General features: G+C 53.4%; 1 protein-coding gene across 9 annotated transcripts in view; it reads right to left on the bottom strand.

The window, feature by feature from the left end:
- Positions 1-385: 385 nt before the first annotated feature.
- The window catches only part of ADAMTSL2 (ADAMTS like 2), a 28,530-nt gene continuing 11,517 nt past the window's right edge, over positions 386-17,398 (bottom strand). For 8 of the 9 annotated variants that reach the window (XM_030000106.2, XM_030000108.2, XM_030000107.2 and 5 more), the window contains 8 exons: positions 12,469-12,572; positions 10,409-10,535; positions 7,986-8,199; positions 5,728-5,883; positions 4,169-4,339; positions 3,845-4,021; positions 2,551-2,695; positions 386-1,283 (listed from right to left, as the gene is read on the bottom strand). In XM_030000106.2, coding sequence (XP_029855966.1) covers positions 1,165-1,283; positions 2,551-2,695; positions 3,845-4,021; positions 4,169-4,339; positions 5,728-5,883; positions 7,986-8,199; positions 10,409-10,535; positions 12,469-12,572 — 1,213 coding nt within the window. In that variant the 3' untranslated portion in view covers positions 386-1,164. The remainder of the gene's footprint in view (positions 1,284-2,550; positions 2,696-3,844; positions 4,022-4,168; positions 4,340-5,727; positions 5,884-7,985; positions 8,200-10,408; positions 10,536-12,468; positions 12,573-17,398) is intronic. The other variant, XM_030000111.2, reaches the window with a different exon arrangement.

Raw genomic sequence — 17,398 nt, 5'->3', positions numbered from 1 at the left:
TGCTAAAAAGCCTTTGGCCCAGCCTCGATGAGTTATGCCTGCAGAAACACGGGGCAATAACCTCACCCCCACCCTGGGAGCATGGAAAGGCCCTTTTCTTGCTGATGCCGTATCAAGCCTCTTTGCTTGCAAGCTCCTGAGAAGCTTCAGGGTTGCAGTTCTTTAAGCCACAAACGTAACCCTAAAAGGCCCCTAACCCAGAGCAATGGTCCCAAAATCCCAGTTCCCCTGCTGCCAGGACTTCTCCTCGCATCACTGTCCGAGCAGCTGCGATTCCCCCGACTCTGCTCTGCTCTCCCCAGGCACCAACAAGTTCATAGCCCTGACTCCAGTGTTCCCAGCACACGGCACGAACACCCACTACAAACTGGAGAATAAAACAAGATACCACCATAAATATGACAACTTTATTAAAATATACATATGAGTACAAATTAATGATTATATGGATAAAGTTCACTGTCTGTAAACAAATATATTAAAAAAGAGCACGTCTTTTTTGTGATATAAAGTGCAGTTATGTTTCCATATTATATACAATATGTCAGCATTACGGGGGGGAGGTGTAAGGACTACGGAACTAACATTTGATTATAAGATAAAATTCTCTGAAAAAGTATACACCTACATATTACAAAAAAAGGGCTTGGGCTTGAGTTCATTTAGCAAACGAAAATCAGCTTCCCACCACATTAAATGCGGCTAACGAGAGCGCGCAGGTCTCGGGGATAAATTAGGAGAGAGGCACTAACCCCCTTTGCAAAGGGAAACTTGCACTTTACGGGGTTCACGCCTTCCCCTCGTCAACCCCAAACTTGCATCGAGGAAAGAAACCAAAAGGACAAGATCTTGTGAAACACGTGCATGTGTCTGCAGTTCGGGGGAATCAAATATACACGACTTTATGTACAGCTCTGATAACGGGGGCTACCAATGTACAGTGGTAAGGGCTTTGCAACCGAGCCGTGCCGGCACTGTTCCTCTACCTGGGAGAGGGACAAGGATAGTAGTTCTGCATCGGTGGGGTGAAAAGAAAAAAAAAAAAACCCAAACCTTAACACCAGTCTGTGGGATGTGTAGCGCTTACTAAATGGTACCCGGAGCCCTTGCTAAGGGAGGGGTGCCGGCCCGGTGTGTGCCGTGGGTGCTGGGTGCTGCCGGGCACTAGGAGTGGGGTGCGCGGCAGGAGCGGCAGCAGGCTTTGCTGTAGTACCAGTGGCTGCACAGGTTGACTTTGATGGCCAAAGCACAGTTGGTTCCTGCCTGGTCCTGGCAGCTGTCGTCTGGGGGAGAGAAGGCAAAAGGTACCGATATGGAAAAGAAAAAGAAAAGAAACCAATCAAGCTCATGAACTTGTTTTTTTCCCCCATACACAGCCTGCCCTAAACACCACAGGCTGTGCAACAAATCACCCCAGCTGCAACTGCCACCTCCCTGATATCTGGCAGAGCATCCCCTGGAAAACGCCATGGAGCTTCTCCATAAATATCATTGTCAACCTAAGCAAAGGCATGAGAAGTTTGACCCGTTTCATCACACCTGGCCTGGCCTGGCGAGCCTTATTTGGTCCCAGCCCCAAAACCCAAGCTCTTCCCTGCGAAACAGAGCTGCCCAGGGTTTGCTGGAGCCACCACGGGAGCCTGGCACCGAGCCACCCCCAAGCCAAGGGCCTCCCATGGTAGGGCACAGCGTGACCCCAACACACTCAATTTCTGCCCCAAAAAGGCTATGTGAGAAAGAGAACAGGAATCCAGCAGTGTTACAGCAGGAGTTTGGTGCAAGAGAGCTGCTGGAGAGAGAGAAGGAGGAGAGCAGAAACTGCTATGACGTTCTCCCAACTTCCTTCAGAGCAGTATTTTGCTTCAAACCCACAGGATTTACAGTTATATAGAGATATTTTGCTTAAAATCCATAGGATGCATGAAACCAGGCTGCTCCTAGGGCAGGCACCTTGCTATGAGGGGACCACGAGGCACCTCGCAAGCACCGTGCCGCATCCCGGACCCTGCAGGAGAGGTCAGCTGAGGGCAGCCAGCGGGTCCGGAGCCGAGCCAGGAGCCAGCCCCAAATCTGCTCCCATTTTCATGCTTTTCTCCCCCACCGTCCTTATTCCCAAATCCTATTAAAGAATTAGAACCGCGTGTTCACTAAAGATCACAGGGGCTTTGAGCCAGCAGACGAGTCAGATAACGAGATAGTTACAAATCCCGCAGGACGTTTGGAGACCAAAAATCATTAAAATAATGGCACAGACAAAACTTCCTAGACATTAGCTGGAATCACACAGAAGCAGCACCCGAGTCAGCTCTCCAAAGCTTCCTTTTATCTTAAGGTCAGACCATGCTTCTTTTAAACTCTCCCCTTAATTTAACGGGGTTACCTCCAGAAATAGCCAGTGCACGGTGCCCCATTACTTGGGCGCAGAAGGAGAGTCGTCCCCTTTATGTCCTCCCTGGGATGACTATCAAACTGGGGGTCGGTGGAAGCTAAGATGCTGGGGGGATCGGTGGAAAAACCAATGCCGGAGGTGCTGTCGGCGGCGGGGCTCACCTGGGGGCTCCGTGGGGCAGGGCTGCAGGTCGCAGGTCTGTTTGCCCACCGGCTTCACCAGCGGGTCGCAGCCCCGGACGATGTCCTTCCCTTGGTAGCACTTCACATCCCGCATCCTCACGCCGATGCCACAGGTTTTCGTGCACTGGGGAAGAGAGAGGGGGAGGTGAGGCAAGACCCTGCCGTCGCGGGGGTCTGTGCTGAGCCAGGATCTGCTCAAAAAAGCTGTGCTCGCTGGAGATGTCAGGGAAGGGAGGTGAGCTCTTTCCCCTGGCTGAATGTCACGTCTCAGCCCCGCACCGCTGGCCTCTTGCTCCGTCTTTGCTGCCAGCACCATCAGCCGCCTGCAGCAGCCTCCGCCCGGGGATACGTGGATGCGCTCCCATTCCCTGCCGCTGCGATCCTCCCTCCTCCCTCTGCCCTTTGCGAAGGGCCACGAACGAGCTGGCCCGGTCCGTACGCTGCTCCGTGGCACCAGGGTGGCTGCAGCCACCCCGAGGCCGTGGGACCCCCCCCGACAGCACCCCAGGCGTGGGGCTGCGGTGTCAGCGTCTCTGCGCGTCGTGCCACGGATTTGCGGAGCCGCTCCTGGGCCCGGTGCTCGGTGCCTGCTGCCCTTTGGATGCCTCGTCAGGCTGGGATTACAGCAGGGCTGCTTTGGCTAATTATAGGCTGCAATGACGGTTTGCAAGACTAAACAAAACGAGGCGCCTGGAGCATGGACGAGGAAGGCTTGCAGGGAGCCGGCCGCAGCCATTCACAGCTCCTCGCCCACCCTCGCTGGGCTCAGCCTGAACCCCGGCTGCCTTTGCAGACCATGCAGGGTGCTGGGGCAAACTGTGCTCCCAACTCTGCATCCCCAGGACAGCCATCCCGTGGGCTCCATGCACACCTCCAGCCACATTCCCATCAGTGGTTGGAGGGAAAAAGAGGGGAAAAGGCAGAAAGAAGGAAAGAAAAAAACAAAGAAAAAAGCCAAAGCCCACCCCAAACATCTCTCCTCTCATTCCTGCTCTCCCTGAGCACAGCCAGTCCCAACCGCACCGTGGCAGAGCAGGCTCTCTGCCCCAAGCTGCCGGTGCAGCAAAAGGTCCCCCGCGGGTGCTCCCTCGGGGGCTGTGTTTTGCAGAGCTTCGCCCATCTCCTTGGGGTATTTCACAGCCAGCGTGATCCTTGGTACGAGGCGATGGGACACCACACGCTCAGGGCAAGCGCATCTTGAAGAAAAGACATTTTCCCCCCTATCTCCCTCCCACAGCTCCCCCGAGCTGCCCTCGCCTCCCGCCCCGCTCACCTCCGACCAGGGGGTCGTGTACCACTTGAAGCACGGCCGCTCAAAGCACGTCGTCTCCTCCACGGGCTTCTTGGCGACGTCGCAATCAGCGGGGTTGCGGGTCTTGATCTTGCCGTTGACGATCTCCAGGCAGAGCACGATCCTCTTCTTCACGCCCCGGCCGCACGTGGTGTTGCACTGCGGGGGCACGAGCGGGGCTGGCTGAGCCCCACGGACCCCGGTCCGACCCCACCGCAGGTCATCCCTCCTCCATCACCCCCCAAAACCAAGCCCCCGCTCCAAGCACCCCCCCAAGCCCAGGGACGGGGGCGGGGGTTCACTTACCCGTTCCCAGTCCTGTGCCAACCAGTGCGAGGGGCAGTTCTTGTCCCCGCAGGGATGGATGGCCAGCGGCTTCGTCTCCAGGTTGCACTGCGACTCCGGCACCACCCGCCCGTCGCTGGTTTTGCAGTACACGTGCCGGATCATCCTGCCCTGCCCGCAGCCGCCGCTGCACTGAAACCGCAGCGGGCACGGCGGGCGGTCAGCGGCGGGCAAGGCGGCACAGCTCCCGTCCCCGCAACGGGGACAGAGATGCCTCCGTGGGGGGGCTCAGCCACCTCCCCAATCCCACCTTCCCCCAAATCATGGAGGGATTATTGGGTCTCAGTTTAAAATAGCTGCGGGGAAGCTCAGCGCATCCTTCCCCAGGCAGCTCCACCACAGCCAACATATCCCATGGCCCCATCACGTTGGCGCTGAGCAAAACTCAGCATCTCTCGGGCCGGGCGGGAGGGGAAACACCACGAGCAGGGAACCCCGGGGTGGCTCTCAAAGAGGTCAAGGCAAAGGAGATCAAGCAAGTGGCTGCAAATATTTCCCCCCCCCCACTGCAAAGGGCCAGGCGGGCACTGCCCCGAGCACCGGTGGAGGCAACCAGCGCTCCCCGGCTCTTTTGCGGCCGCTCTTGCAGAGACACACGATGTTTCAGCGCCGCTGCTGCCATGGAAACTACTTATTTTTAGCTGATGCTAATGTATCAAAACCTGGGTAAAAATAGCTTGGGAGGGAAGGGGTGTCTGTAGCAGAGCTGTGCAGGAAGGAAAAGGGGGGGGGGGAAATAGGGGAAAAGGGGGAATAGGGGAAGGGAAAAAAGGGGGGGGAAAAGAGGGGGAGGGAAAAGGGAGGGGAGAACCCTATGGCGAAAAATTGTAGGTATAAAAGAGGGAGAAAAAAGGGAGGGGAGAAAAGAAGGGGAAAAAAGGGAGGGGAGAAAAGAAGGGGAAAAAAGGAGGGAGGGGAGAAAAGAAGGGGAAAAGGGGAGAGGGAAGAGAGGGGGGGAAAGAGGAGGGGGGAAAAGGAGAAATAAAGGGGAGGGGGGAAGCGGAAAAAAGGAGAAACGAGAAAAAGGGGGAGTGGGGACAAGAGGGAAAAAGGGGAGGGGGAAAGAGGGGGAAAAAAGGGGGAGGGGGAAAAGAGGGGGAAAAAAGGGGGGGGGGGAAAAGAGGGGAAAAAAGGGGAGGGGGGAAAAGAGGGGGAAAAAAGGGGAGGGGGGAAAGAGGGGGAAAAAAGGGGAGGGGGAAAGTGAAGGGGGGGAGGGAAAAGGAGGGGGGGAAGGGAAGGGGGGAGAAGGGAAAAGGAGGGAGGGAAGGGAAAAGGAGGGAGGGAAGGGAAAAGGAGGGAGGGAAGGGAAAAGGAGGGAGGGAAGGGAAGGGGGGAGAAGGGAAAAGGAGGGGGGGAAGGGAAAAGGAGCCGCCTGCGGGCCTGTCGGAGCTGGGAGCTGCCAAGGAGGATTAATCCAACCCCAAAACTCCCAGCACAGCACTCGCAAGCACGCCTGCAAGCAGGGCCAGCTGCAGCGGGCCGTGATGGCCACTCGGCCGGCCACCCCGATCAGAACTCACCGGTCCCCAGTCGGAGACGGTCCACTGCCGGTCGCAGGGCGGCCCTGTGCAGTTCTTCTCGGCCAGGGGCCGGGCGCTGGCATCGCAAAGCTTCTCGTCCTCCGAGCAGCGGATGTCCCGTGTCACCACGCTCCGCTCTCCGCACCGGGCTGAGCACTGCCGGGAGGGCATGGGGGGCACGGTGTCACCAGGGGCTCCCGCTACGATAAGAACTGCTTTCTGGGGGGGGGGGGGTTGTTGGGGTTTTTTTACATTTTTAACATGAAACGCTAAAGACACGCGCTGACAATGCATAGGCGACTGTCTGTACAACAATCCGCAGCAAAGTCGCCCCTCTTCCCCAAAACCGCTTAACAGCTTCAGCAGTCAGGTTCAGGTGCAGGAGGGCTGTATCCTGCCTGGGTGCTGTGCAAGCTGTCCACCGGGCGATGCCAGAGGGTGAAAACCCAAGGCACCAAAAATGCCTGATCAGAGCTGAAAAGTTTTAGCTGTCACCTAGAGACAGGGTGAGATCTCCCTCGCCTCCTTCCCAGGAACAGCCAGCTCCTTTCCACCTCTTTGGAGAATGTTTTTCCCAAACCACAAAACTGAGATTTTTATGCTGAGGATAAATTTGGCACCGTGCAGCCCAGTGACATTATTTAGAACTGGATTTGAGTTACTACAGTCTCACATACACACATTTGCTCCATGCATAACGTAAAGCAGGGAAAAGTGTCAACAGCACAGCACTCAGACACACCACGCTGATATGTTAATCCTCAGATCCCAGAAATGTGCTTTTTCTTTAATGCCTATTTCCCCAGCCAACTTGGCACCCTACTTCAGATGGGATCCAAATGAGATTAGCTTTGCTGCTGGCTAAGAACGAACTACTCCAGGACTGTCTCAAGCAATCTGTCCCTGACACATGCTGGAGGAGAATACGGATTTCTGTAAAATAAGCCACTCTGGTTTGCTACGCCGGTCAAAATAACGCGCCAGCACGTGCGCAGGGAGCGCCTCTCTACCCAGCTGGGAAACTGAAAACATCCTGCAATACCAGGGAACGCACCAGCCCCTCGAGGGAAATGACGCACCCCAGCTTGCAGAGGAAAGGAGACATTTAAATTATGACCAAAAACTGTTTTGGGAGCCTCCCAGGAGGAAGAGTCCAATTCCTCATGGTGTAAACCATGGGGCAGGTTCGCACCCGTGGACGGCTTGGCTCAGAGCTCGGTCTGCTCTTGCTTACAAAGGGTCTGGGCTCGATTTGGGAACAGGAACGACATTTGCTCCTTTGCAGAGAGTCAACGAGCGTGCGGGCTCCAGGGCGCAAGTGCCACGCTCCGCGCGCGGCCGTCACCATCACGGGGGCTGGTGGTGGCACGCCGGGCGAGCTCGGAGACAGGCACAGACCCGAAATCCCACTCTCCTCACGCGCGCCCACTTCCAGAGGACACTGAAGAGGCAGGGCTGTTTCCTAGCAATGCAGGGGGACGTGGTTATTCCCTCCGTGCATTTTACACATCCGCTGCGAGCCGTGCTGGGTCACCCCCCCCACACCATGACCGTCAATCCAGCACAGGGGACTGGCTCCCAAACCACCCAAGCTCAGAGACCATCCCCGGGGAAGCGGCACTGGTTTGGTCACTTCCATGGGTTTATGTCTGCAAGCGACATGCTGGAGCCCTGGCCGTGCCTGGAAATGAATTCAAGGGCACAAACGTTTTCACATGTTTTCCCAAGCAAACCAACGAGCTAAAGCCAAGCGCAGCACTGCATCACCCCAAGCCATCTTCCAACTGCTTTAGGGATCTGCTTAAGGCACAGCTAGGAAAAGGTTTAATTCTCCAGGTGGTGCAGTGAAATTGGAGGTAAGGAAGGGAAGTTTATGGGAACGTAATTCATGTGTGAGGTGGGATCTCCTCCCTGGCACCTTGTGGTTTGGAGATGCTGCCAAGCAAGTAATGGTGGGAAGATCTCAGCTGCAGGCTCCTGCCCTATCTCAGCGGGCAATGCCAGCACCTTATGTGCAGTCAAAGACTCTGTGAGTGACTAATGGCGGTGGCCTCGCCATCCTGGAGGTGACCCAGGGCTTCATTTTAGGGGAAAAAAAAAAAAAAAAATTACTGGTACATGTTGGTCCAAATGCAACAACTGCAGCCAGTGTCCTAAAACGCAGAGTCTCTGATGGCCACGGATGCCCTTCAATCGGAAAAGGAATGGGGAAGTGCAGGCATGTCCTGCCCTCAGGACGGCAGTCCCCGGGGACTTACCTCGGACCACTCCGACATCTCCCACTGGGGCCCGCAGGCTGGGTTCTTGCAGACCTTGCGCTCATCCGGCCGGGTGATGTCCGCGGACTCGCAGAGGTCGCTGTAGACGGAGCTGTCGAATCCCGGAGAGATCATCTTCCAGCAGCGGACGATGCGGAACTGGTAGCCCTCCCCGCAGGTGCGGGAGCACTCGCTCCAGCTGCTCGTCTCCCACCTGTGGAGGCAAAAAAAGAGGCCATCGTGCCAGGCACGGCTGGACTGGGGCCGGAGCATCCCACGGGAAAACCCTGCCTGCTCTCGGCTGGATGGAGATGGCTGCGATAGGAATGAGCTGTAGTCAGGCTGCCAGCGTGCGAGAAGTTTTCCCGTGGGATGGGATGTATTAACGTACGGTGGTTTCACCCAGCAGACCAGAGCTCACGCCCGCAGCGGCGGATGCTAAAACCAGATTGCCGAGAGGAAGGAGGCACTGGGATGGTGAGGCACGGACCGGTGCCCTCGCTGCCCAGCGTCTGTTGCCCGCAGGCTGCACGCTCCCCAGCTGAGACCCCGCGTGTGCCAGCACTTTTCTCTGCCGTGCTTTTCGCCTATGTTTGACCTCTCCTTTTTGCCTGATCAGCTAAAGTACGGAGAGGACGCAACCATGCATCACCCTGCAAATCCCAGCAATAATGTCGCACAAAGCTGTCTGAGCCCTGGCAGGACATTCGTGTACCACCATCAGTCTAACTCTGCTAACGTCACGCGATGGGCTGGGAGAGCTGGGATCTGCTCCGAGACATTGCCTGCCCCTTACTGTGCCCCACCACTACTGTCCTGACGTTACAAGAGGGGAGCAGCTTGTAAACCAAGGGAAAAGACATTAAAAGTCCAGATTTTTACAGTACGTTAACATTATAGCACTCCTGAACTAAAGAATAAGCTAAAAATGTAAAAGTCTAAATGGATCAGAATTCACAGCCACCCCGCAGCTGCCGTTCTCTGAGCAGGAGAGCCACGTCCCCCGGCTGCACGCCGGCCTCGCACCCCACATGGGGCTCCAGGCACAACAAGCAGCCGTAGGGAAATGTCACACATTTAGAGGTGCCACCTAAATTCAGAAGGGAGATGAAACCAAGGTCTTTCCCATCCAGATCAGACAATGTTCTCTTAGCACTTTCTGTTGGAAAAGTGTTGCCAGCCCAAGCAGCATCCCATCTGCCTAAGTGCTAGTGAATGTGCTCGGCTGCCCCGTTTGAGTTCCCGGCAGCTCCTTGGTTTACCCACCGCTGAGCTGCAATCACTGGTAAATCATAGAGCAGCTCCTCTCTCTTACAGTGCAAGCCCCTGGAGCTGGAACAGCACAACTATAAGGAGGGGCGGCTTTATAAAAGACCAGGGGGATATCTAAGCATGAAAAGAGCCCTAATGCTTGTGCTAAAAAATTACAAAGTTAATGCAAATAGAGATTAAAGTCCCCACGGTGTCTACAGGGCAGGTACGTTTCCAGCAGTAGCACCATCCACCTCCCCACACTTTTCTTGCCTCAGTTGCAGCCTGCCCTGGCTTTCAGCCTTAACATACAAGGTTCAACGAGATCTTATACTGCAAAGGGCACGTCCTTTCCTCCCCCGTCCTCCTTCACAATTACCCGAGGCAAAAGCAAGCACCTCCAGAGACCAGGTACCATACCTGGTCCCTGGCATCACTCTAGTCTTGCTTTGCACTGTTCACAAGTGACACCAATCCAGGGCGTGCACCAACCAGTTTTACTTCTCCCTTTGCCCTGTCCCTAGTCTGACACCGTCACAGTCGTCCTTCTCTTTGACAGACACCGGTCTGTCCTGCCCGTAACTGCTGTTACTTGCAAACCTTCCAACAAGCGCGCCCCGTGTTACAAACCAGCAGCGAGGGTGCCCCGAGCCGCACAGCCTGGCTCTGGACCGCAGTCACGCTGTTCAGATAAAGAGCCGCATCAGAAGGAAAAACCTTCTGAAGGACTTCCAGCACAGGTTCCCCTCCGCACCAAGCTCTTGCCCCAATACAAGCAAACCTCAGTGATGTTTGGGATGCTGAAGGGACCAGAGGGCTGGATCCATGGCACAGTTTGCAAGCCCGGCCCCTCCACCCAATTCACACACGTTCTTCCCCGTGCCAGACAGGACAGGGCACTGCCTGTGGTGTTAGAAGCCGGACTTGATGGGAGCCCCGGGTGCAAACTCTGCCAGGATTTACGGAAGTTTTAACCCGGCAGCTTGAGCTAAAGCACTCGGGAGGAAAGTCTTGCTGCAGCCCAGGCAGATGCAACTAGGGGAGGTGGGACGGGGGTGCTGTGGGCCATCCCTGCAACCCCCCCCACCAAATCCATGCCAACCCCCTCCCCCAAATCCATCCACAGCAGAGAAAGCGTGAAGCCCCCCAGGAGCGCCCTGTCGAGGTGGTACCTTGGCTGGCACTCTCTCCCAGCACAGAACTCATGGATGGGCTCAGGACGGGTCATGGCATCACAGTACGTATCATCCACTTCGATCCCATCATAGCGAACACACATAGCATATGTGGACATCACTCCTAGTTTCAAAGAGAATACATACACACAACAGAGGACGCTTGGTGACTTTGACATCCAAACTCTTTTTTTTCTTTTTTTTTTTTCTTTTTTTTTTTTTTTAGCTGCATTTTCCAAAACTTCCTCCCCATGGAAAGCAGCAAGCTGGACTTTCTGGCCCACGGGATGGATGCTGCCAGGAGGGGAGGACCGCGGTGGCCACCCAGCCAACATGGGCAGCACGGTTGAGTTGAGCCAGCTCCGAAGGCGGGCATGGCCACCCCTGCCAGGGCTCGCCACCAAGATCAATATATGACTAACACATTTTTATAGGAAACGCTCAGGGCAATGAGTCTGCTCGGCAGCTCCCTCCGCCTCGCAGCCATCGGCTCCCGCCCTGCTGGGCTCGTGGGTGGAAGCGACAGAAAATGGTCCCCAACCCGCTCCATCCACCCACTCTCTCTATACGCATTACACCCTGTTTGTGCCCGGGTGCCCTCCGGGAGCACCCAGAATTCCGGGCCAAGGAAGGGCTCCCAGGGGTTTTTCAAGGAGGCACCTGCCCCTCCTGCTCCCCTGCCGAAAGCACAGGCAGCCAGTGTCGGCAGACCGAGACCTTTTCCCCCGCAGCCTGCCGTGCCAGAGTAAATGTTGTGAAGTCCATTCTGGGACCTGGCTGGGGACCAGGAGGCTGCTCTGGCTACAGGTAACAAGAATTGCAGCTCTCGGGAACATATGGTTTACATGAAACTAAAAAAAGATCTACAGCTCTTGACATGGTATTGCTTCTCTGTGATATGTCATTAACAAAAGGCAAGGAGAAAGGAGAAATTTAAGTAAAACCTCTCTCTGCTAGCTGCAAACTGGGGTAGATCAGCCTGGCCCGGTCAAGGGGGAAATTTGTTCAGAGGGGATCAAAGATGTCAAAAATGTCCCAGAACACATGGCTGACGAGATCCTGGGGAAAGGGACAGCTTGCAAAGCTCCTGCTGCCGGCACGCTGCGGGCATGTGTCTGCTGGACAAGAACAAATGCTTAAAAAATAAAATCCTTGCATTTGCTCTTTTAAGAGATGTCCCTTAGACTGCAATCTCCTCTCTCCCCCTTTTTTCCTTCTTTCTAATTCCAGAAGCACCGCAGGATCTGGTTTATTTCAGGGACGGTGCTGTCGGGGAGCGGTGCGGGCGACTGCACGACCCACACGCGTGCTTCATCACAAGTGATGGGCTCCCAGAGGCCAGGACTCCCTAACCAAGGAGTAAAGGAGGAGGACATCAGGTGGCTTGAAGCTTTTCGGGGGGCAAAAAGGGGGAATTTATGCAAAAAAGAATACAGGCTCAGTTTTGATATCCCTGGCATCTATGTCGCTGTTCCAGATTTACACCCTCGCAGCCGAGATCAGGCTCCAGGGTAGAAGGAGTGGGAGAAACAAAACAAAATCAAAAAGCCAAGTGCTATTTTGTTTCCTGCCAGAGCTGAACAGTCTTCAAAATTTCACTCTGTGGGGAAGCAGCTGAGCTTTTCAAAGCCCTCTGAACGGTCAAAAATGGGAGGAAGGAGAAAAAAAAAAAAGGAAAAAAAAAAAGGAGGCAATTTGCTGAGACTCAGCACAGGTTTGGGGATTCCACTGAGCCCCAGCACGTCCTCACTGGGCTGGGAAGCAAAGGTGATGTTCAGAGCTCCCTGAAGGGAGTGTGTTTTGCAGGATGATGGACATGCCAGGCACCAATGCCCGGCCCCTGACACCAGTGGGCTTTGCACGCTCTCGGTCCCTGGCTCCTCTCCCCGCCTTTGCACCCGGGTGGAACAGATTTGGGGTCGTGCTAAACCAGCTCCAGAGATTGCAAGATCCCCTACACATCACCAGGTCCTTCCCATCCCTAACAGACATAAAAGTGACTCACACACCAGGTGATTTCAGCGGTTGTGCAGAATTTGGCTGCTTCTTATAACTACCTGTGGTACATGTAGAGCTGCAGGGTTCATGGGAGGAAAGCTTCCACCTGTACATGTCAGCAGCACTCACACCTTGGCCCTTTCTTAACAACTTCAATCTGTTTCTAGCAATAAGCAAACAGAAAAAAAAAAAAAAAAACAAACAAAAAAAACAAAACAAAAAAAGGCATTTACAAGGCGAGCGGTGATAGGCCATGTCAGACACACACATCTGCCAGCAGGCTGCAGTTCGGTTGGGTTCGGGTTTGGGAGGGGATTTGCTTTGTTTGGCGGTTGGGTTTGGTTTTTCTGATTTTTTGGGGTTTGTTTGTTTGTTTTAATTGGTTTGTTTTGTTTCACAACATACCTGTCCTGAGCCCCAAGTAGAATCCCCAGCCCGGTTAGAGGCAGAGCTTCCACTGTCTAGAAATAGAGAGAATGGGATAAAAATACCCACAAGTAGAAACAGTTCAGAATTTAACAAAGTTTGCATTTTCTGCTCAAATACACCTGGCCCTCGGCATACAGTGACTAAAGGTGCAGTATCTCCTCCCCTGCGTCTCCAGGGCCGGGCACGCCGACTCGTGCTGCTCAACGCAGCAGAGCTTTCGGCTGCTCAAATCTCAGCAGCTCACTCCTTCTGAAAGCCAACACGTGGCACAGGAGTTTATAAGCTTGCTTCTCAAAGCACACTTTGCTCTTAAACACCAAGGCATGCCACTTGCCTACCCGCTGCTTTTGCCACTCTTGTTTTGGTTTGGTTTATTTTGTTTTATTTTAGGTAGGTAATTTGCATCTCTCATATCCCCGCTGCGCTCAAACACGTAATGCCATCGGGAGAGGAGTAACGGAGTCAGCCTGGTGTACGAAAAAGCATTTGTCAAACCAAGAATAACAGCTTCTCCCAGTTCAGTGCATCCTACGTGCTGTGAGGTTATAACACATCAGGGATACTGCACCTTTACAACAAAAGGCTTCAATTCTGTTCTCATACCTTTGTTCAAACCCTTGAAAGAGCTACACTGAAATAGTGTACAAGGTTGTATCCTGACATCCAGTTGTCTCTGGCCTGGCGAGATATGCAGCTCGTATGATTTCTAGGCAGCAGAAGCTCTGAAATTGCCTTATTTAGTTGTTCGTAAGAAAAAGTTCAGGTTCAGTCTATCAAATCAACCTTTAAAAGGACACTGTTGAGAATCCAGCCATTTCCTTTCGGACCCACCCTCCTTCCACCGCCAGCACTGAGCCTCCAGAAGGATTAAAAACAACAATCTCATTTTCCCTGTTGATTTTGCCTCTGTCAGTTTGGCAAACGGTCGCTTCCTGCACTTGAAATGGAACTGAAATGAATGTGACTATTTTTTGCGGAAAAATAACAACCTCGGCTCACTATAAATAGTGCTTTATCTTGCCAAAACAGCTCTGCCTGGGGACCCACGTCGGCCTCCGAACCCGGCTGAGCCCCGGCTGCCATCGGTGTGCTGCCTGCTGCCACCCAGCCAGGAGAGGGCTCACAAGATGACAGTTTTCAGTAAGAGCCATTAAAACATAGTCGACATCTGCTTTTTGTACTTTAACTTGCCTGGAAAACAGGGTATTACCTACATCCTCGAGGCTATACCCCGCTCTCCGAGGCACCAAAGTAAACACCAAGTTACCCTGTGACCGGGACTCCCTCTCCCTTGAAAGGAGAAAATAATCTTCAAAATAAGCTTTATACCACATCTGAGGTCAGAAAAATCTTTCAACAGTGTCCCTTTAATGTATGTGATCCTAAATAAAGAGCTTCTTCTATGCTTAACAAGGTCGGAGGGACAAGTTCTTTCCAGATAAATCAGACATTTGGTCATAGGGCAGTGTTTAGCTCTCTTACCATTTCAAGCAAAGAAAAAACTGTCATTTTGTTCTCCTCTAAACGCAAACAGCAGCCCATTGTCCCACAAAGCTGGTGGGCTTTTCTCTTTTGTTTTATTTTTTCTCTTTATTATGAGCTTTATAATAAAGTCAAGTATTTTCTTCCCTGCCTGCACTTTGCTTCTGCTTTTCAAGCAAGAAACAGCACCAAGAATTAGCACCAGCCCCTCACCCATAGCTGAGGTCTGGGCTGCCCATCTTCCCGAAACAGTCCCCATAGCAGAAGAATAATCCTAACAAGTGCACACAAACATCACAGATCAACATCCAGAGTCCCTGGGCTCACATTTCTGTGTTTTATTTCAGCATTTATTTTTAAGCAAAGGGGAGAAACCCATGCCTCCTGTTGCAGGATCAGCCCTGGCCACATACCGCAGCGTGGGCACGGGATGAAGGACGAAGCGTGCCTGGATCTGCCCTGGCATGCCATGGAAAGGTTTTAACTGCTCCAGGAGAAAAAAAAAGCAGCACTGCATCCCTACCATGGTACAAGAGCCACCCACCCATCCCCATCCCAGCAGGGCTTGTTCCCAGAGAGGAAATGTAACACACCACACTGGTACAAGGTGCTCCTATAACTGGGTAACTCCATCCACACTAAGAACTACAACAGTTTAGAACGAAATAAATGCCCCACCTCTAACCAACGCTGTCCCACATGTACAGACTGGCTGGTTACAGCCTGCAAAGAGATGATCTTCCCTTGCTTGTTCATTGACAGGGAATGAAAATGAGCAAAAAGCCACTGTCCATCCCAAACTGAGCCTGGGAAGGGTTTGGGAGGTCTCCTGCCCAGAACTAAGCTGGCCCCGATGAGAGACTGGGTCCCACAGGGCCTCGCACAGTCCAGTTTTGCCCATCTCCAAGGATGGAGATCCCCCACGCCCAAGGCAAAAAGTTTTCCCTTGTGCCCCATCGCCATTTCCTTCAATGCAGCTTCTGGCTGTCGCCTCCACCTCCCCTCCTCCTGGAGAAACAAGTCCAATGCCCAATGCTCTCCACATGCCTCGTGCTCCAGCACCCTGCCCGTGACACACCAAACCCAAAACCATGTCCTGCTGTCAGCATGGGCTTTATCCTGCCGTGTTAGGTGCCAGCAGGAGCTTTAACCGTGGCCTCAGGGAGCTGAGCTGGGGCTCCTCATCCATCATTCCCATCCAGGGGATACAGATACAGTGATTAGCATTACGATTGCAACTGGGCTTGAAGTAACAAATAAAAAGTTGGGGGAAGCGATAAAGGCAGGCTGTCCCGACACAGTCCCTTCTCTCCCATCCCCCAGGAGCGAGGATCGACCCATCTCTGCAGTGGTAGCAGAACAGCCGGTCCCTGAGCCTGCAAACATGCCCATCTCTCCCTCCTCCACAAGTGCCCACACATGCAGATGCTCTAATTGTCGATGACATTATGGGACTTTCTGAACTGCTGGGGAGGAGAGCAATGCCTCTTGAAATGAGTTGCAAGTGGTTTTGTTGCCTTCTTTTTCTTCCCCCTCTATTTTTTTATAATATGACATGCCTCCACACAGCATGTTTCCTGCACCCCAGCTGCCCCACATGTGTCCCCACCATGGCCCTACAGCAAGGGATGGAGCCAGCGAGGAGCTGAGCATCTCTCAGCCCAAGCTATAGCTCCAGCTGGGCCTGGTACAGCCTTTTTGCTAGTGCAAAATGTCCCTTTCTTGGGACATTAACGTTTAGATCTGAAAAGTTCATGGTTTATTCTAGAGAGTGGGGGGGGAGAAGGAGGAACACTGTAGAACAAAACCAAGGGAAGAATGAGGGGAAAAAGAAAAAGGCAATGCTGGGTGTCCTTCCTGAAGGGCTTTAAATCCCTGCCCTGTGTCTTCAATAGATGGGCAGCCAGGGATAGTGCAAGGAGCTTTTTAGCACCACAAAAATCTGCACTGGAGCCACCGACAGTCTTTTGTGATGGTCCTGTAACAGCCAAGCTGCTCTGAAGCGTAAAGGATGTAAAGGTCCCTCTATTCCCAGGAGGTAGGAAAGGACTAGCCCCATTTAACAGCTACCAGGAGATTGGTGTGGGGTACAGGGTGCCAGCCGAGGCCACCCAGGGAGCCCCAAGGGGTAGGGCAGCCCCCTTCCTCGCCCCGGGGCACGGTAAGGCAGGGGAGCTGACGGCACTGCCCTCGCCTGTCAGACTGCTAATGAAATGCTTGCTTTGGCAGCCGAAGGCAAAGTTTCCAAGCCAAGCCACGAGAAGAGATGATAGACTCAAGCCCTTGGCAACGTTTTAATGTTCTTATCATGAAGAAGTTTGTTGATACGTTTGGCTGCACGGACATTTTCTTTAGCATAAGTTTCTTTAGCATAAGCTAGTATAAGTTCTGGGTAAATACAGCTAACTAACCAGAGAGCATCTGCTCAGTGCTTTACATCTTCTGAAGCTCAGCATCATAACCCGTGTTTTACTGGTGGTGAAGACTAGGAGACAGAAGAGTCAAAGCAGCAGAGCCAGGAGGAGATGCACAGAGGAACTTTGGGTACCATGGGTCCCCAACAACCCATGGGGGTGCACAGCGGGACCCAAATCCCCAGCTGTGGGTCTGGCACCTGGATGACTCCCAAGGCCTTGATTTCAGCTCAAGCTCTCTGGGGAGTGCTCTAATGTGTGGCTACACACGAAGGAGGGCTAATTGCTGCTCTGCAGCGATGGTCCCATCCCAGTCCCCGTGTGCCCACACTAGGAATGAGCCCCCATGGGCTAGGAGTAAAGGCTGCTCCCCAAACAGCCCTGGGGCACCTCGAAAAGCCCTAGATACGGACTTGTGGACAAGCACTGACATGAGACTCCCTTTCACCCAGCCCATCCTTGCCCAGACAAACTCTGCTGCTAAAGATAGATTAAGCCTTTTTTCCTTTTTTTACCTTCCCACTGCATTTTATAACACTACCACTCCAAACCAGCCGTTAAAAGGAATCTTGAAGTGATGGTCCTAATATCAATCAATGAGCTGCCACTGGAAAGCTTTTGATATTCTTGTCAAAGCAGTGACTAATTGCATTCCTTCCACATC

The sequence above is a fragment of the Aquila chrysaetos genome, chromosome 24 (assembly GCF_900496995.4).
Source record: "Aquila chrysaetos chrysaetos chromosome 24, bAquChr1.4, whole genome shotgun sequence".
Classification (NCBI taxonomy): domain Eukaryota; kingdom Metazoa; phylum Chordata; class Aves; order Accipitriformes; family Accipitridae; genus Aquila; species Aquila chrysaetos.
This window is presented reverse-complemented; position numbering and strand designations above follow the sequence as displayed.